The sequence below is a fragment of the Oreochromis aureus genome, linkage group 14, assembly GCF_013358895.1.
Source record: "Oreochromis aureus strain Israel breed Guangdong linkage group 14, ZZ_aureus, whole genome shotgun sequence".
In the NCBI taxonomy this organism is placed as follows: domain Eukaryota; kingdom Metazoa; phylum Chordata; class Actinopteri; order Cichliformes; family Cichlidae; genus Oreochromis; species Oreochromis aureus.
In genome coordinates this window covers 8,976,569-8,996,763 of record NC_052955.1, presented here as the reverse complement: position 1 = coordinate 8,996,763, position 20,195 = coordinate 8,976,569, and the positions used below count along the sequence as shown (strand labels likewise).

Genomic DNA, 20,195 nt, shown 5'->3' with positions numbered 1-20,195 from the left:
AATCACAATGTCCTGCTCTACTGCCCCAATAAACATCAAACCATTAGGCACAGAGAGAGAGCAGGTTGGCAACACTTTGAGAAAAGTGGTAACAGAGCTTCTATGGAAGTGAGGAGATGCTCCATCTTAGTCTGAAGTTGACAGACAAGGGCATTAATGAACTATTAACTGGATGTACTGTTGTGTCCCTCTCAACCTGCAGATATTCTTGTGGGAGCAGAACCTGGAGCAGTTTCACATGGATTTATTTCGCTTTAGATGCTACCTGGCCAGCCTGCAAGGAGGAGAGCTGCCTAACCCCAAACGCCTTCTGGCTTTTGCCTCTCGCCCCACCAAGCTGGCAATGGGCCGGCTGGGTATATTCTCAGTCTCTTCCTTCCATGCATTGGTAAATATTCTCTCCTTTATTTTTGCTGCTGAAGCAAACACAATGGCATATTTTAGTGTCCTTTTCAATTTCTTTTTTTGTGGAAAAAGCCCAGAGACCTCACAAATGTACCTTGGAATTGATTATTATATTGGGGACAAACATCTATCTAAAGTGCACTTAGGTAACAGTAGCTGTCGCTGTTGCAGAGCTCAAACCTGTTCTCATATTGTTAGTAAAGGACCATGAAATCTCACTCAAAATACACTTTGGCATCACTGAGCACATCCAGTGATGCTCTTGGCAGGACAGTCAAGTCTAAAAACTAAAATGCATTGTGTCAAACCACGCTTTTCTGTTTTTTAAATAATGACTATGCTATTTATGAGCTCGGGTCTCATGTAGGTCACCCGTTTGTGAAGGTTTTAGTTCAGTTTTGGCCTCCCACTGCGGCTGCAAAGAGGTTATGTACTTCACATCTAAAAGCACTAGTAGTAAAAGAAAACATCTGATTTTTTAGCGATGTTTCGCAGATCACTGAGGTGCTTTTTCCCTCACCACCACCAACGCAGTGCTACAGAGCAGGTGGGTGTTTGAGCTGTGAGATAGCAGTTAAGGATGTCTAACAAAAGACAACTGCTAAGAGCTTTCCTACGCTTTCACTCCTCTTGAATTTACTCTGTATCAGCACTGTACACTCATCAGAATGCCCTGCAAAGTGTTGACAGAACAAATGACAGAATGAGTGCCTAGGCTAGTTTTAGAGCCTGCTGCAGGCACAGTGCTGATATGTTTAATTCAACATTTATAGAAAAAACCTTTCCCTTATTTCTTAATAGTTAAGGAGCCTAAAAAATGTCCAAGTCTAGTTTTCATGCATAAAATTTGACTACTCTATATCTGTATGATTACCATGAGCATTTATTCAGTCACTTAAGACAAGCTAATTTCCATAAACCACTCAGTGAAATGTTCCTTGATCACTTTTTGTATATACTCAGTTTTATTTCTTTTTTCCCTTTTTTGTCAGAACTGCAGCTTTCCTGTCTTGAATATTTAGAATTTTATTTATTTATATGCTGCACTGATTATATGCTGCACTTTTAAAGTCATTCTTGCAGAATGAGATTTGACGCGAGGTCAGACAGATAGCTGTCGATCTCATCTGATCTGTTTTTGACCCGACTTCGCCGTGTTACGGTTTTCAGGTGGCAGCCCGCACAGAGACCGGAGTGAGACGGCGAACGCAGGCCATGTCTCGTTCCTGCAGTAAGCGCAAGAGCAGGTTCTCTTCCCTCTGGGGTCTGGACACTACCTCAAAGAAAAAGACAAAAGCCCACCCAACTGTCAGCCAGGTCTGTGAAGTGTTCCACCTCCATCCAAAATTTCCACGCTTAATCACAGCTGACCAGTCAACAGAAAGATTACTCTTGCCCATTTCTCAAGCATCCATCCTACTTGACTGGTAACTTGCCATTTTTTTTGTTTGCTCCTGCAGGTTTTTGCTGATGGTGAAGAGCCCATTAAAAAGCCAGTAGATGGCATATATGTTGATCCTGCTAAGGAAAACACAGTAAGGATGAATAATTCAATAATTCAGTTATCTGTTTGCATTTATTTGTCAGTGAGCAGCTGGTCAAACAGAAGTGCGAACTTCCTCAACAAAATATGTGGCCAACATTGACAACAGTGAAATATTACCCCTTAATGTATTCTGAGTAAGCACCAGAGCCAAAGTGGAGAGTTTACAAGCTGTGACAGCTACTCAGGCAAATTAGAGCTTTTAATTTTTCTTTCATTCCCCATTTAAGCAAATGCACTATATGGCTTGGAAAGTGTATTCCAACTAATCTGTGATTTAGAAGGAAGATGAAAAGTATTGGTGAAGATGGATTAGTTTGGAGACTATTTTAGCAGTATTATCTCATGTGAAGACGTCAGACCTTGCAGTAAAGTGTGTTTAATTACTTTGGATGTCTCCATTTCAAGAAAAGTGAGGAGGGAACTGTGAAAAGCCTTCCACGACCCAGCACAGAGAGCGATATCTGGGTTCCTGACCACCTTACGCCCTCCTGGGTATGTCTCCCAAATGACCAGCCCGTGCTAACAATCATCCAGCCAGGAGAGTCTGCGCTGTGTGTTCTCGAGTCCATCTGCAAGGTAAAAAACACAGAACCTCCAATGAGCTATGGTTTAAAGTGATATTCATAAGACGTTTAAACTGAAAGCCACATTGAGCCAGAGAAATACCAGCTATGTTAGGAAAAAATGAAAGATATCTCACTGCTGCAATTCTGGATAAATACCCTCTGTCTTTTTGTGCTCATCCCATAGGCTCATCAGCTCGATCCCACTAAACACTACTTACGACTCAAATTCCTTATAGAAAATCAAGTGCAATTCTACATTCCCAAACCAGAGGAGGATATATGCGACTTGGTATGTCACTGATATCTTGAATATGATCCTTCCTTCTCTCACAGGCTGAGTCAAGGTAAAGAAATGTATTTTAAAAAATGTCAGGAATGATTTACAATGTATGAGGAATCACAATAGGAAAAAAATACTACAGCAACAAACGTTATAATAAATAGAACTATCTGCCTGGGAGATCCATGCACCAAAAATAATCATGGAGAAGCTTTATAAACAATATCTGTAACCTCTTTTGTAATTAAATCATGTAATCATGACATAGCAAAGAAACTCCTCTATAAAGAGCTGCTAGAGCTGCTTTGTGTGAAAGTACAGAAAATTAATGGCCTCTTTCCATGCTGTCAATAACCCACCCACCACGCCATGAATGAAGTAGGCTGTTGTTTCAGGATGTATAATGACTTCCTTTTGTTCCTTGCAGCTGTACAAAGAAATTGAGCTTTGCTCTAAAATAACTAAAGTAATCCAGTTTGACAGAGATGAATCCTGCATGATTGGTTACGGTAAGAGTAATTTTCTGTCTTTATTTAGAACGCTGCAATGAAGTCAGTGTTAAAGACTCGTATTTCTGTTTTCTTCAGCATAAGAATTGATTTTCTTTGACCTTTTGTTAACCATCCCTATTTGTCCCTCTGATGCTTGGCTAATACCTTCATTTTCTCTCTCTCTGCTTCTTTTTCTCTCCACGTTTCCCTTTTGTGTTCAGGTTTCTCCATTTCGGTGGTGGAGGAGGATGGAGTACAGCAGCTCTACATCACTGATGTAAAGGCAGGGGGATTAGCCTTTGCTAAAGGTTAATTATCCTTCATTTCTACTAAAAGAACTCTTCCTAAACACACTTTGTATCTAATAAGCCATACTTTAAAAGAAAATATAAACAATGCAGGTTGCCTTAGCTGTTTTTAGTGATTCTCCATTTTCTCACATCAGGGCCAGGAGAGTTTTCATCTCCTGCTTGGTTTCTCTTTCGAAAAATGCATTAGCACATGTTTATTCAACAGGTAGAGAAGGTTTTAGAGGACACAACACTTCGCAAGGGTGCTGATTACTATAATCATGCCTCTCACTGCCCTTTATGAAGAATTATGTTGAATCTGACACTTAGCAATGGCTGCTTCATACTGGCTCTCCTGTAATGAAGCTGAAGAGTTGAATGATGTCAAAATATCGTGCTGGAGTTGGTCATAGAGCAGATAAAGAGCATTCATCCCTGAACAATTATGACTGATATTGGACAGCAAGTGTTAATGTGTTACTGGCTAATATTTTACAAAAAAATCAAGAAATGGGTCATGCCTGTGGGGCTGAAATTAAAACACCATTTTAACATTTCAGGCAGGAGTTGTATGGTTAGTGCTAAAGATGAGATAATTACAATCTGATATTAGAGAACATTTTTTTTAGTGGATGAAGGAATAGGAGACAGTAAACTGGAGCTGATGCTGAAAGCTGATTGTGCATCTTCTTGCAGGTCTGAACGCAGGGGATGAAATACTTCAGTTAAATGGAAAAGACTCTCACAGTCTTAATTTCTCTGACATGAAAGCGGCGTTCTCTCAAGCTTCACTGGCTCTGACAGTCAACACCTTGCCTGCGGTGGACCGCCGTCAGCTCTGCTACTTGCCGCCACGCCGCTCAGATGCAGAGGAAGATCTCTACACTGACATTTTCTCCCAAAGTCAAGGTAAAAGAAAAAAGACACAAATGGTATATTTTAACATTATGCAGTGCTGTGTGGAGTTTTTAGTCAACCTTTCTTTCTTCATTTTGCTGGGAAAAAGTGCAGTGATTTACTGAAATGTATGCAAACATAAATGATACTACAGTAAATAAATTCCAACAGGATTGAAAGTCAATATTTGCTTTGAATTCCTTTATTCTTTAGCACAGAACTCCTTTCTTTCTTTTCTTTTGAAGTCTCTTAGCCAAGCTTACTTTAATTTCTTTAAGTACTCTTCAGGAATAGTTCCAGGCTTTCCAGGCTTGAAGGACATTTAAAGCTCTTCTTTCGATGTTGGCTGCTTTTGGTTCCATTCTCTGTCAGGATGATCCCACACTGTCACAATATTGAGGCGGCCCAAGCTTTGGGGAAGCCAATCCATAACTGGTAGTTTTCCATTGTGTGTTTTTTCTGTCCAGGTTTGCTTTTGTTGAATTAACAGGATGTTTGGGAACATTGTCATGCTGAAAAATGAAGCTCTTCCCGTTAAGACACTTTCCAAATGCATCATTGCATAATGATGGTATCTGATGGTGTTTTCCTAATTTCCAACATCACTACTTGAAATGCAGCCCCAAACCACCACAGAGCCTCTGCTGTTTCATAGATGCCTGTAGACACTTTGTATCTTTTTCCTGGCCTCCTCCATATACATGTACATTCATTCACTTTATAAGACCTGCTGCCACCGATTTTCACTCCAAGTCTGCCTTTTTCTCCCTGATGCCAACCCTTCTACTGAGCAGATGGATCAAATGAAGGACCAGATGCATCTCTCTGGTCCTGTGTCATATTTGTGCTGAATTTTTTCCTGTTTCTGGAGGACTTTCACCTACTGTACATAGATTTTTAGGCATGCTCTATTTTTTTTTTTTTTTTTTTTTTTTAGGCCACACTGTACACCATGCAGAAAGATGCCAAGTTTTTGGATAACCGCTATTTTGGAATCACACTTTTTTTTTTTTTTTTTTTATAATAACAAAAAAAACCCAAAACAAATAGTGTCTAAGTCAAAATGTCAAGATTAAACTTGAAGTACTATGTTAAGAAAAAATTCAAAATTCTATTTTGAGAAAAAAAAGTTGAAACTGGAGATTACGGTTGTTGTCTCAAACAAAACAACTGCCCAGGCTCCTATACCCTCTACAAAATGTGTAGATTCCTGAAAATGGTCAGGTACAGGGATTGGATGAAAAAGCAGTCAATGCCCACAGAAAGATCTCAACTTTCAGAAAGCGTGAAAAATGACTGCAGAAGACCACTTTAAAGAATTACAAGAAAATCCAGCTTCCTGGAAGCCAAACGTACAGATATAATGGATGGCTCAACACTTACTGCACAGCACTGTATTTCACTTACTAATTTAAAGTGCCACTGGCGCTTCCATCTTTGCATGTTTATAGGTCCAATTAGCAGAGGTTAATGAACAGTTTAACTTCAATTCCCACAAATCTAAAGCGTATCAAAGCCATCAGATGCTCACAGTGTGGTGATGTTTACAAACTCACCTGGCATGTAAATGAATCAGAAGCGTGCAAGTAGGCAAATTTCAAGCGTATATTTTATTTCCATGCAAGAAGACTGAGTTTCAGACCATCATCCTTAGCGACATCAGTTTCATTAATGCAAACACAATAGATTTACTGGATTTAAATGAGGAAAAATAGGACATTCTGAGCAGTGTGCTTAGTGGATTAGTTTAAGAAGGTCTTAAATCTTAATAAAATGACAAGGCAAGTAAATGTATTAATCTAATTTAAAGAGGGGGAAAAGCTTTTGTGACGCATAAACATGACTGTTTTGTTTCTCTCAGAGGAAATCCTGGACGATGGAGTTGGACTGTTTCTGGAGAGCTCAGGAGACAGCCTGGATGACGACTCTGAGATCTTCAGTGAATTCGATGAGTGCACAAAGGTAAGAGCACAATGTTTATCATCACTTTTATTATTATTCTTAGTGTCATCACAGAAAACATCTGACAACCGGGCCTTCATGTAATATTGCAGCGCCTATGCTTCTTTTCCGTCCTTGTTCTTTGCAGCACACCTCTTAGCTCTGGTATTATGAAAAAGCACTCACAAGCATTTCGCTTCGCCACAGTTTGACTCGCCATCTGTTACTGGCTCATTTTATCTTGTTTATGAAAGCAGAGCAGCATCCATAATCAACATGAGGGTGTTAACCCCATGCTTCTCAATGCAATCTGTATCAGGTTTCTCTTTTCACTCCATGACACACAACTCTAATGGAATTTCATAGCTTCTGACATGATTAAATCAAAGGGACCTAAATACAAATATATCTCATCATTGCTGCATGAAGTGTATCTTATGCACTGGAGACATAGGACAGGACAAATGATTCGCTTTGAATGAAACAGCCGAGTGATGGATGGGTTTGATTAAGCTTGCATTCTTATTGCTTGATTATGCGAGGTTATTAGGACCAGGTAATAACTGGGGGTGGATTCATTTTTAACTATAAATGAACACAGAGACAAATTAAAAAAAGAAAGCACAGAGCGCTACTGCCAAGACAAGCAAATAAGTCTCAAAGACCTACGTGTTGCATGAAGTGCTATGACTAACAAAGATGTCTAATTCGAAAAAAATGGAAGAAGAAGAAAGGCGAAAAAATAGTTAAAGCAGCAGTCCTTAATCTGCTCTCTGTAACAGACTTCAAAGGATCACTGGGCACTTGCTCATGAAATGCTGAATGAAAGGACTGATGTGCTCTTGTAGATTAGTTTATCTCTCATCTCTTATGACAACACTTGATAACGACATCATTTCTCATTGTACCCGGTTAAATTGGGAGCTCACTGCAAGAGCTCTACGGATCAATGTGATATCCTCAGCCATCCTACTTACCCTTCAAATTCAGAGCTGGTCACATGACTGCTTCTTTATGCGTTGTCTGTTTTAATCACGCCATTGAACTTGTCTTGCTTAATGAGCAGCAGTTAATCAAGTGCAACTCTGTAACTGCCTTTGTAATTATTAATTATATTATAGGAATGAGGAAAACAAGGGTATAGATCTAGACTATGAGTAAACTGAAGGACAAAATCTGTGGTTAAGATTGTGCTCTGCTCTGTTAAATACTGCTTTTTCAGCTATTTTTTTTTAAACATTGATTGCTTTCATTCTCCTTTGGGCTTTCTGTTTGAAAATTAACCAATAGGTTCCTTTTGTGAGATCAGAACTGGCTTTTTTCTTTGTGTAGTATTGGCGGTATGTCAATCATTAAAAAGATGGCCCTATGAAAAACCTCAAAGCAAAGAAAAGTTGAGATTTATGTCCTCGTATCTGAAACATGTCTATACTTTTTCTTGAAATCGGCTCAAGACTGGCTTAACAAAGTGATAAAAATATTTGTTAACTAATTTGTTTTCTGGCTCCGTATTGAACGTTCTCCTTGTGCACACCATGACTTTGTATGGCAACAGCTGCTTCTGCAATCATTGAAAGGATGATGATCAACGATTCCCTACTTTCAGTCATTGTCAGTTATAGATAGCCAGTCTAACCTTTGTAAGATTGTATTTTGTGCTTTGAAAGAGACATTGTTTTGTAATTATTTTATGAGGCAAAGTACTATCACTGTTTTTCTGTTTTGTTATTAAAAAAAGCTATGTGCAACATAACCTCATTACGTACTACATATTCAAAGCAAGGACTTTGGCACAGACCACCTACATCATTTCTCAGCGATGCCAATTTGTGTGCTCTGGCTACAGGCTGAATAGAGAAGAACTCAGTGCAGCATCATTTTGTGATCTGAATAACAGTCTCTAAACTGTTTAGCTATACACTCCCATCTCTCAATGACAAATGTGGAGTCTTTATGTGGGGCATTCTGGGAAAGTAGGAAATTACTGACTGAGTCAAACAGGACACACAGTGGAAAGCAAGTCATGCAATTCAGTTGTTATGCGGGGGGAGGACTGAATGTGTGGTGACAACAGCAAGTGTGTATTTTTTTTCTCACTGCTATGGCATTTTCAGGGCTTGTAACTTAATCACAGGGACCATTGCTTTTTTTGTTACTTGTTAAATGCTGCACGGCAGTTCACCCCCTCTCTAGCCTGCTCCTCAGCAGCTCCCCTCTCCCCTTTTCCTGAAATCCTGCATTTGTATTCTACTGCGGCGTGGCTTACCCAGTCAATCCTGCTCCACTGCAGCCTTGAGGAGGAGACTCTTTCCCTCCTGCTCCTTTGCTTTCTCCCCGGTCTGCAGGATTATCAAGACTAATTTACAATGCTGCTAGAGTTGACCAGATCTTCACACTCACACAGTGTGCCTAAGTTTACCCAGCCTGTAGAGAAGAGAGAGAGGCAGAGAGAGAAAACGGCAGAGTACTGGTGACAAAGCTACAGCAGACTGTGAAGGAGCAAAAGAACGGGAGTTGGAAGGCTCTAAGTGCTGGTGGGCGGAGAGGAGGAGGCTGAGCAGCTCCACTCATCCTTCATCACAAGCACCACAGCATCTTCTCCTGTTTTTTTTTTTTTTTTTTAAACCAGGGAAGACAAAAGGGCTCAGAAATGTATTGGAGAGACACAGTGTAGACTTTGCTCTTTCTAAAGCCTGGAGTCTTTGTTTTCTCTCTGGTACTTTAACTGACGCTGGCTGTCCGTCTGCACCCGGCTATGTCTATCCTGAAGTGGAGCAAGCACAGCAAGCGCTCCACAGACTCCATCTATGACATGCTTCATCTGGTGAGCCTCTTTTTTTTCATGCATGTCCTTTTTTTACCTGCTTAATTCTTGGTGCTGCTGTGATAGCTGTTGTCTCATTCCAGTGAGAAGAAAAACAAAATCACCTGTCCTTCTCTGTGTTAGTTTCACACCTCTCGCTGGCTGCTATAGACCAATGACAGGAAGCTGTGAGTCACTGTTGTCGCAGAGTTGCCCCATAATCACTGGAATGCTCCAGGAGATGCCAAAATAAAACACTGCATATAGGAGCCCATGCTCTACAAGTCTTACTGCAGATGACTTGGACTTTACGCAACTTGGACAATCTACTGACTATTTCCGAGTTTCTCTCTTAGCACCTCAAGCTGCGATATCAGGCTTCAGTTTCAGAGGACAGGCATGTAGTCTTCTCCTTACGCCGTGCTTTTATACTTTGAAGTAGTTTTTAATCTATATTTTATTTGCTGGGGGGAATAAAATATATCTGTGACAGGTTTTCACATTTACACATTGTTCTTTTAAATAGATACAGAATCCTGTGATTTTCTTTTTTCTCCCCCTCTGTACTTTCTCTCCTTTCTAACATGTCATAAGTGTCCAAGCACCCAAAGCTGTCATAGTGTTAATTAGCCTAGATTGTGAAGAGCATGACTTAACTGTGACTGTCTTACTAGGCTTAGTAAAACTTGGCAAAATGTTCAGAAAAGAAACAGATTTGGATTTCCCCCCTTTTTCTGCACTCTTGCAATCTGTTCGTGCATTCCCATCTAGCATTTCATGCTCAGTTTTATGTGTAATGTACTGGACCTTACATATCATCAGCTGTAAGTTTCATAAGACTTTTTTTTTTTTTTTTACTTTAAAATCACTCTCTACATCCACTTGGTTTTACTTACAAAGTATGTGTTATGTTCACTCTGACCAAAAGCTCTCAGATCTAACAAACCACAAAGCATTTGTGCATTAGTGTAAGATCCATTTGCAACATTGCATTTACAGACACAGCACCTCCCAGTTCATCTGTTTATGTGAGAGCTGCCTGCTTAATTTGGGAACATTGTCAAGAGGAACAAATGGCTGTCGTGCCTCACATATCAATGTCTCTTTGATTAGATAACAAAGCTGATAACCACGGTCATTTGCAAAGCTGCACGGGAATATCTGTAACAGTTGCAGGATAACAATGTTCTTCTTGTACTCTGTTGTTCTTGCTCTTGCATTTTTCCGTCATATTTTTGTGAATGACAGCAAAGAATATCAGGACTAAGGTCGTTTTTCATCAGCATTTTGGTAAATATTGGAAAAATTGCACATGCATTGCTTTTTAGAGACAGCAGAATCCCTATGTTTGTTTGTTTGTTTGTGTAAAACTAAAAACAAAGTTTAGATGTGAAGACTGACAGCTGCTAAGATCATAATTAGGTTTTCTAATATGAGAACCACAACCTTTCATCCTCTGCAGCTATGTTGATGTATAATCTCAGTATTTCACAGGGGAGCCTATAGGTGTGAGAGGACAAATTGTTTCTGTCCAGCCTGTAAAACTCCATATAAAACAAAGCACACATCTCTCAGCTTCCAGTTATGAACTCAATAATGACTACAGCTCCTAGTGGTCCCTGTTATGTGACTGTCTCATTTGATCTTTATCATGTACTTTCAAATGAAGTCTAGCCTCACAGAGTGAATAAGGCTTTGATGGATATGATTTATGCTCTTTGTGCTTTCTGCTTTGTGTTTGTATTGATTTAAAAAAAAAAAAAAAGCCAAAATGCCAGTTTATATTTATGGATGCTGAGGCTGTAGCCTACTGTGGCCAAAGTAACAAGTTCTAGTTCAGCCATGTAGGCTGCTACCGAGTGGGGTCTATTTTTTACCCAAAATAATAGTCTAATGCACATCAGTGCTGGTCACCACGGCAACCCATACTGTATGTGGACAGACACCGTTGTGTGTATATTTTGATTCTGTGAAAGAGCTGAATCATTACACCACCAATCCATCAGTAGGAGGAAAACACCAGGGAAAAGAGCGATGTGAGTGAGAGGGAGGTGGAAAGTCATTGTTATGACAGACTGAAAATAGACCAAATTAGTGCAAATGATTTTTTTTTTTTTTAGAGCTGCCTCACTGCCTCTTTCCAGGCTCAGTTGCTGTACAGTCATGGATGTGTGCACAACAGTAGGTAGAAAGTGGCATCTGCTTCCTAATGTTTGTGGCTCTACTTTTGTGGACATTGCCGTTTTCCTTTATGAAGGATTTTATCACTCTTGCCATTGAAACGCTCATCTTTTTTCTTTTTTCCCCCTTTTTTTTGCAGAGTACGGAGCAGGTCGCCGCTTTCTGCCGCAGTCTCCATGACATGAATTCCATGGAGTGCGTGTCCTCTTCGCCGAGCCCGGAATCGCCCTTTCCACCTCCTGCAACTCCCCGACAGCTCTCTGATGCCGACAAGCTCCGCAAAGTCATCTGTGAGCTCGTGGAGACCGAACGCACCTATGTCAAAGTCAGTATCACTCACCTTACTTGTAAGAGGCAGATGGTGTTTTTGTGAGTGTGTATGTTCCTCCTGTCCATCGATCGATGTTTCTGTCTGCCTTAGGTCATGTTAGGCTTCCACATTACCCATTCAACATGACCTATCCATATTTATCTCTGTGTCTCGGGAGATATGAGCAGGACACAGCTGTGCCCTTGCTTGGATATTGCCTAATCTTTTTCAGCCCAGTATAAATATGGCTCAGTGAAATAACTGGGTTAGCGATGCTATATAATGGAATAATGTCAAGACTAACTAAAATGTTATACCCTATTTTACGGGCCACAGATATAGTTATTATAGAAATTATATTGCAAGTGATTGATGGTGTATTGTTCAAACAGACATGTGGGTGCATTTTTATGTCTGTGTGTGCAGTAGTAGGAGTTGCAGTTTTGTTGCTAATGCAATAAATAGAGGCAAAACACTTGAAGGGGTTTTGATTTAAAGCTGACGAAGCTTTAATGCAATACCACATAATGTGTTTTGTTTGCTACCAGTTTGAGCACGTCATTTGGAGTCAGTCTCATGTTACTTTTGATTGCCAGGCATCTGTTCATTTCTTAGGCTTTCTACATTTCAGCTTAGGTTTGTATTACCACAGTCATATACTTAATTTGGTTTCCATATAGCTGTTCTTCCTGCAGAAAAAGGCACCCAGCAGCTGCTTTCGGTTTGAGCTTGAATTACCTATTTGTCCTGGTGTCTGACTGTCCTTTTCTATGCCTGTTGATTTGTTAAAAATATATAAGCTTTTAATATTTCACACGGTGGCACAAGGCAAACCTGACTAAAGTGCAATTTGCCGACTCTTTTTCATGGCTTTCTTGCAGGATCTCAATTGCCTCATTGGGAGATATTTAACCCCACTGCAGAAAGAGACCTTCCTCACTCAGGATGAGGTATGTCAAATGCTCCCCATGTGCCTTTATGGGGTCCGGGCTTTTAAATGCCAGTACTGTTGAAATGTTCTAAGAAAAGTAGGTTACATAATCAAGTGAAGTGCAGCTCTGTGTGAGGACAAGAGGGTTGGATGATGTGTGAGAGAGATGGGATGTTTGAAAATAACATGATGTTTTATCTGCACTTTCAACAACAAGGTTCATTTGGTTATATTCAATTTTTGTGGTTTAACTGGTAGCAAGTGATTAATAATAATATTTTGAAATGCACTGGAAGGTGTTAAAATTATTTATTTATTTAAAATCATCTCAAACGTATTTTTCTTTCAGCTGGATGTTCTGTTTGGTAACTTGTCAGAAATGGTGGAGTTCCAAGTTGAGTTTCTCAAGACTCTGGAAGACGGGACAAGACTGGTTCCTGATCTGGAGAAACTGGAGAGAGTGGATCAGTTTAAGGTACACGCTTATTCTTTAAAATATACAGCAAAAGATAAGACTAGCAACAGGTATTTAAAGACCCGAAAAAGTCTTTGAACTACTGGTTGTGTGACTCCTTTATACAGAAAATCCTCTTCTCCCTCGGAGGCTCTTTCCTGTACTATGCAGATCGTTTTAAGATCTACAGTGCTTTCTGCGCCAGCCACACCAAAGTCCCTAAGGTCCTCGTGAAGGGTGAGTAAATGTGCTTCAGAGATGCATCCCTCCTTAAAGGAGAGAGGATGCATTTAGGCTCCCAGGGCTAAAAGCTTTGCACAAATGCATGGTATATAATGAGCAGTCTCGATCGCTGTCTTTTCTCTAAGCTAGTACACCCACTCCCTTCAGGACTTGACTGGATGGCTTTGTTTTCTGCATTTACATTCAGTGAGTCAACTGGTTATCTGCCACACTGTTTAAGGAGGTGCTATTAGGATAAAGCTGTTTTGTTTTTCTTTTTTCTTTTTGAAACCGTAAACAGATTTTTGTTCTGCCCACTCACGGTTAGCTGCTGTTAGATAAAAATGACCCTTCTGTAAAAACAAAATAATTCAGACCTTTTGATGTGGCTTCTAATCTCTAATGCAAGACAAAGCGTGCTTATATGCCAGTAATCTGCATAATATCAAGCTAAACATAAGCAAACAGACAACAAACTTAAAGACCATTAGTGAAAACACTAGGGAACCAATGTGTATCAATTACAGAGAGGATAATTAAAAGTAGTAAATAAATAGGTAACATATGGAGGAGTTTCACTAAGTGTTATTTTTTTGGTCATTCCAGCCAAAACTGACCCCAGTTTTAAGGCCTTTCTGGATGAGCGAAACCCCAAGCAGCAGCACTCTTCCACACTGGAGTCATACCTAATCAAACCCATACAGAGGGTTCTCAAGTATCCCCTCCTGCTGAAGGAGCTCTACTCGCTCACAGACCCAGACAGTGAGGAACATTACCACCTCGACGGTAAGAAGGAGTAACTCTTATAGCAGATCCCAAAAATATGCACAGTCCCAACAACCCGCCTCATAACGTAATTTGTGCTTGACTGCAGTTGCCATGAAAGCCATGAACAAGGTTGCCAGCCACATCAATGAAATGCAGAAGATCCACGAGGAGTTTGGAGCTGTGTTTGATCAGCTTATCACTGAACAGAGCAGTGAAAAGAAAGAGGTAGATCGGAGAAACCTGGCTTGGCTCTATTCTGTTAACCAAAAATGACACGCAGTTGGAGCAGATTGGATGATTATTTTGTTCCAATTACCAGGTTGCTGATCTGTCAATGGGCGATCTGCTTCTCCACAACACTGTGACATGGATTAACCCACCTGCCTCCTTAGGAAAATGGAAGAAAGAACCCCAGATGGCTACATTTGGTATGCCAGGATTGTTGATTATGTAATAAATGAATAACAAGTGTATGTATGCTGTTTGGATTCAATCTAAAAATGTCAAAACATCTGATGAAAAAGTCACAAATTGACTGTGATGGCACAGTCACACACGTTGTGTAAAGCGTGCACATGCATTGGTGCACATCTTGGAAAGAACTGCCTAGTAATTATACAAAAATTCAAATGACTTACAGTGATAGATTAGCAGCATTTTGCAACATTTCAGTTAACTGTTATGTGGGTCGCATAGTAGTGCAATAGTTAGCACTGTTGCTTCAAAATAATAAAGTTTCTGGTTCAAATCTCTTAGTCAGTTGACGTCTCTCTGTGTGGAGTTTGCATGTTCTCCCTGTGACCGTGTGGGTTTTCTTTAGGCTCTCTGGCTTCCTTTCACATCCAAAGACAGGCATGTTTGGTTAACTAGTGATTCTAAATTCCCCAATAATGTGAGGTAGACCTAGTACTTGCATTGCATAGAATATAGAAGTACTGTAAAAATGTTTAGGTAAGGTAGTCTAAAGTGCTTTGAGTAGTCAGACAGGCTAGAAAAACTCATGTGTACTAGTTGTCCCACTGTCCATATATAGTATTAATAATAACAACAATGGTACTAATAATAATATTAACTAAGATTTGGATAACCCCTTTCAAGAAACCTAAGGACACTTTACAGAAGAGTAAAAATGAACTAACATAAATAAAAAAAAAGGCCAGAGTCGTTTCATTTCAGCAAGAATCGTTTACAATTCTGCACCAAATCACGAGACCTGTAACTCTTCCTATGTAGTTTTTAATGAACAGACCTGTTGTTAACATCAAAGTTACATATGTTGATTTGACATGTGACCTGAACCCCAGTGATTACTAATTCTTTTTTTCCACCAATGCTTTCTAGTATTCAAAACAGCAGTGGTCTTTGTTTGCAAGGAGGGGTCCAAGCAGAAGAAGAAAATGGTAGGTTTTCACAAAAACAGGGTTCCATCAGCAACACAAAACCCCAATTGCAAACTCATTGTTGATTTGCCTTTCCTGTGGACCATTTTTCATCTGTAAAAACAAAAAAAAATTTCTTTACTTGACTGAAGGGCGGTTCCCACCGGGTCTCTGTATCTTCTGAAGAAAAAGATCCCTTCAGATTCCGTCACATGATCCCAACTGATGCCCTTCAAGTCCGGTCTATGACCAATGCAGGTACAGTAGATTCAAATTTTAGTAGCACACTAGTTCTAGCTTCAGTTCGACTAATGATTATCTCAGAATATCTTACCAGATTTCTACGTATATGAGACATTAGTGATGATTTCTCCCTCAGATGGCGAGGGCTCTGCTGTGTGTGAGATTGTCCACACAAAATCGGAGTCAGAAGGACGACCAGAGAGGACATTTCACCTGTGCTGCAGGTGAGGATTTCTGCTAAAGGAGGTTCAATTACACTGCCGATTACAGCTTGCCCACTACTGATAAAGTCCAGTCTGCTATCTAACGAAGTGACAAACTGTCTACCTTTCTCAGCTCTCCGGAGAGCAGAAAAGACTTTGTGAAGACAGTCCACTCCATCTTGCGGGAAAAGCACCGCCGGCAGCTCCTAAAAACAGAGAGTTTACCACTCAACCAGCAGTATGTACCCTTTGGAGGAAAACGGCTGTGTGCTCTGAAGGGAGCCCGTCCCACTATAAATAGAGCAGGTAAATGCCAGTCTGTAGATGCATTAACCCAACAGCTTCAAGTGCCCCAATTTATTTTTGACAGACAGAGGGAGAATCCTGTGGTTTTATCTGAGCTTTTCATTTATAGTTTGAACCAGTATTGTAGGAAGATAATTACTTTCAAACCAAACTCCAAAATGATGTACTCAAAGTAGTAAGTTCATAATAATTTATCTTTCTGATGTTCTGGGGTTTTGCAGCATCTGCCCCGACTAGGACTCTGGGCCGAAGGAAGTTGGTGCGCAACCGTTTCACCATAGACACGGATATTGTTTTTGATGGTGATCCTGAACAGCAAGACCTCATTTCACCAGAGGAGCCTGGCTCAAAACGGTCCCAGCAGGATGAGGAACCAGATCAGCAGCAGCAGCAGCAGTCTGACTTGGCAGGTGACACAGACCGCTGGGTGGAAGAACAATTCGACCTAGAAGAATACGAAGATCAAGAAGAGGTGAAGGAGACAGACATCCTCAGTGACGACGACGACTTCTGCCAGACACCAACACCTGCGTCCATCGAGACTGACCTGGAGGCCCCGGTCATGGCTTTGACCTTGGAGGGTGTGGAAAGAGAGGAGAATGAGAGCCTTAAATCCCCAACAGCCAGTGAGACATCTGACATGGCGAAGCAGAGCACCATGATCGATGACAAGACGGAGGATCAAAATCAGACGGAGAAGGATGAGATTTGGGTAAGAAGGGAGCAATCAGGTTTATCCCCAGACTGTGCCACATAAAAGCTGATGGCAGAAAATAGACAGCGAGTGTTCTAGACAGCTTTACATGAGCTCCATAAAAATCAGTTATCACAAACAATGCATGAGCATTGATGTATATTGCACAGCTAGTAGACGATATACCCTTCCTTACCTTATGCTGAATGCTTTTTTTGTACAGGTAAGAATATTATGGGAGCAATACAGGAATCCAGAATGAGGGAGCTTTATCCTGAATCAAATGCTGTTACAGGAAAGTCAAGTGTAAGCTTTGAGGGTTGAAACAATGGTACAATCACAGAGTCTAATCAGTTGCTTTGATTGGCATGGTTTGCACATTTGGGCGGCGTTCTTTAGTCCTGCCTGCTGTTGCCAAATTTGGGTATTGTGAGAACATAAATATTTGTTATGTCTGTGTTACTCAGAGATATTATCATAGTTAAGGGCTGTATATTATTTGTCCTTAAAGAAATAGAATAATTAATTGCAAAGGACAGTTGTCTTGCATAGTTTACTATACTTGTGGATTTTCACATGAATATACACTGACATGTTTTGAGTACAGACTTCCTGATGTATTTGATTTTGATTTGCTGTTTATTAACTTAAAGCTATCTTTTTACTCGGGGAGATAGCTTGTTCTTTTTTTGTTAAATTTAATAGGATAATAGTGGAATTATGTAAAACTCCCCTTGTCAAAGAAGCAAGGAGATTTCATTGTTTTGAATTTGGCATAATCCTGTTTTACTTGAATTTGGCTGTTTCACGTGTTTTTGTTTACTGTGAAACCATTTTGGTGATTTTTACTTTTCCTCTTCAGTATTACCACTCATACACATGGAACTTAACACTCCACTTGGAACCACTCAGTATTGTACATAATACATCTGGGGTCTGTTTCAGAAAGCGGGTTTAGTAAAATAGCTGACATTGTTAACCCTGTTGGAGAAAAAGTCAGTGGTAGGTTTTCTTTAACAAATCCCAAGTTTCTCCCTAAAGAAAGGCCTTGGATTCCCAGATACGCCTTAATAAATGTGACTGTGTGGACATTTAGGCGCCTGTCAGGTTGTGAACCACTTCAAAGCACTGGAACATTTACCTTGCATTACTGTAGTAATCACAGTTTAGCACCAATTTGTATCAACATTTAGACACATCAAATACTCATTCATTAAACACGTGTCACATAATGAGTGAATCATGTTCATGATTACATAATTGTGTAAATACATCTCCATAGAGCTGCAAATGAAATGACTAAGACTCTAAAAATAAACTAGCTATAGTTTAAAAGTGAGTTTTTACATATAAGCTGATATTGGTTTAGTCTGACAGCATTACATGTTGCGATATTTACAAACTTTAAAATACATTGGCTCACTATCATTAAATATAAAGCCCATAGCTAAGTATTTCCATTCAGTTTGAACCTAGACACAACCTCACATCCATATTTTAATCTCTTTATTTATTTCTGTCCCCATCGATTGAACCAGCTTTTTTTGAACCCTATCTCAGGGTTTATCAGTTTAGTGTTCAGGGTTAGCTTAGAGTTTGTAAACCTGCTTCCTGAAAGAGACTTCAGCTTCTTTAAAAAATGTCTTGTGTGTTCAAAATGATTGTTCACTAGTATTGGAATACAATGCAATGTTCTTATTTATTCATATGTAAATTAATTTGATGGCAGCAAACACAGTAGTTGTTGTTTTTTTTTTTTTCACTGAGAAAGTCCAAATTTGCTCAAGCAATCAAGGGAAAGACTTGCCGTGTGCAAAACGAAAGAAGTCATACTTGTAAACAATTCATTGTGCTACTAAGACTGCGTTTTTATTACTGTGTGTATATAGAAATGTACTGATATCATAATAAAAACAGTTGTTTCCTACTTATAATTTAACATCCGTGGTTGGTGTGGTTTTAATCAGCAGCCTCATTTACTCCCTGCAGCTCAGCAGATACCGAGTCTACAGGACCATTTTGTGATGGGAGAAAACAAAAATGTCAAGTCGACATGCTTGTAAACAACAGAACTAAGTGACTAATCGATGCTCCACTACCTTAAAGCAACTCTTAGAGACCAACTGCAATTGCAACAAGTGGAAAACTTAAAGCTGAACTTTAGAAGACATTAAGAGCCACTCAGAGTGTTTGCTAGCTTCGGCTCATTAAGTGTCTGAGTGATGGTGAGCAACCTAAATCGCCCTTAACAGAGAAAACACAAAAATGTCTGCAGTCAGTGTTTAGTGTTCACATAACAGGAATGAAGCAAGCTGAGAATTATTAACAACGATTGATTTAATCTAAATCTAACATTCTATAACTGGATATAGAAAATGAACATTGTACTTTCCAATATGCCTCCTCTAAATGAGTAATTTGAGGTGTTGTCATTACATGGACATTTTTTTGTAATGAGAAACTATTGTATTTCAGTGTTAGTGAGTCATTTCCTATTTCGTTAAAGCTCTTTTTGCCAGTCAGGTTTTTTGAGAAATAAAAAGGCGGGTGCAACAGATGAGCAAGGGGGAATGGTGGCCAAAAAATTCAGGAAGTGCATGAGCAAAGATGAACAATGGTTGCAGGAAGACCCTTCTCCGGCATCTGTTTTTTGCACACAACCTTAAAAGAGATCAAATCAAAACAATATGAACTGGAACATGTTTTAGCAAACTGATATTTACTGAAGGGCTATTGTGTTTTAAACTGTCTAATGTCTTAAGCGGGAGAAACACTGCTGCAAAAAGCAAATGGAACAAGAGTTCAAAAGAACAAATCTACATTTTGAGCAGAAACTACTGACTTCTACTCTAAAGTTAAAAAAAAATAAAATTCTTAGGAACACTTAAGAAAACACAATCTTAAAACACACAAATTGAATTTAAAAAAAAAAGTAAATATCACAAATCCTGGGGAAAAAAAAAAAAAAAACTCTCGCTGGTACTACATTTCAGAATCAGCAGAAAAGTCAAATCACTCCTGTTTACGGAATGCCAAAAATAGAAAATGTAAGTTTAAGTTGTCTACTAAAGGTAACGTCCTCTTGTACATTATTCAAAACATTACATCTGTAACCCTGTTATGAGCTGTAGACAACTGTATTCCTTTTTCCTTCTACCATTGTTGAATTCTCTGCTTCCTTGGAAAAGAATAATTTCATCAGCATTTTCAAGCTAACATCAGGAAGAATGGCAGCACTCTACAATCAGTGGGTACCTTATCTCCTCTTTTATAACTCAGCTCTCT

The 20,195-nt window shown here is 39.6% G+C and overlaps 1 protein-coding gene across 3 annotated transcripts in view; it reads left to right on the top strand.

Moving 5' to 3' along the window:
- Positions 1-18,849, top strand: part of tiam1b (TIAM Rac1 associated GEF 1b) — a 32,049-nt gene extending 13,200 nt beyond the window's left edge. For 2 of the 3 annotated variants that reach the window (XM_039622592.1, XM_039622593.1), the window contains 21 exons: positions 203-388; positions 1,576-1,722; positions 1,866-1,940; positions 2,357-2,527; positions 2,702-2,806; positions 3,225-3,306; positions 3,510-3,596; positions 4,275-4,487; positions 6,337-6,437; positions 11,540-11,725; positions 12,592-12,660; positions 12,991-13,116; positions 13,224-13,332; positions 13,924-14,103; positions 14,192-14,310; positions 14,405-14,513; positions 15,427-15,485; positions 15,617-15,722; positions 15,844-15,931; positions 16,044-16,216; positions 16,438-18,849. In XM_039622592.1, coding sequence (XP_039478526.1) covers positions 203-388; positions 1,576-1,722; positions 1,866-1,940; positions 2,357-2,527; positions 2,702-2,806; positions 3,225-3,306; positions 3,510-3,596; positions 4,275-4,487; positions 6,337-6,437; positions 11,540-11,725; positions 12,592-12,660; positions 12,991-13,116; positions 13,224-13,332; positions 13,924-14,103; positions 14,192-14,310; positions 14,405-14,513; positions 15,427-15,485; positions 15,617-15,722; positions 15,844-15,931; positions 16,044-16,216; positions 16,438-16,973 — 3,027 coding nt within the window. In that variant the 3' untranslated portion in view covers positions 16,974-18,849. Of the gene's footprint in view, positions 1-202; positions 389-1,575; positions 1,723-1,865; positions 1,941-2,356; positions 2,528-2,701; positions 2,807-3,224; positions 3,307-3,509; positions 3,597-4,274; positions 4,488-6,336; positions 6,438-9,098; positions 9,241-11,539; positions 11,726-12,591; positions 12,661-12,990; positions 13,117-13,223; positions 13,333-13,923; positions 14,104-14,191; positions 14,311-14,404; positions 14,514-15,426; positions 15,486-15,616; positions 15,723-15,843; positions 15,932-16,043; positions 16,217-16,437 lie in introns of those variants that run through there. The other variant, XM_031727785.2, reaches the window with a different exon arrangement.
- The last annotated feature ends 1,346 nt before the right edge of the window (positions 18,850-20,195 follow it).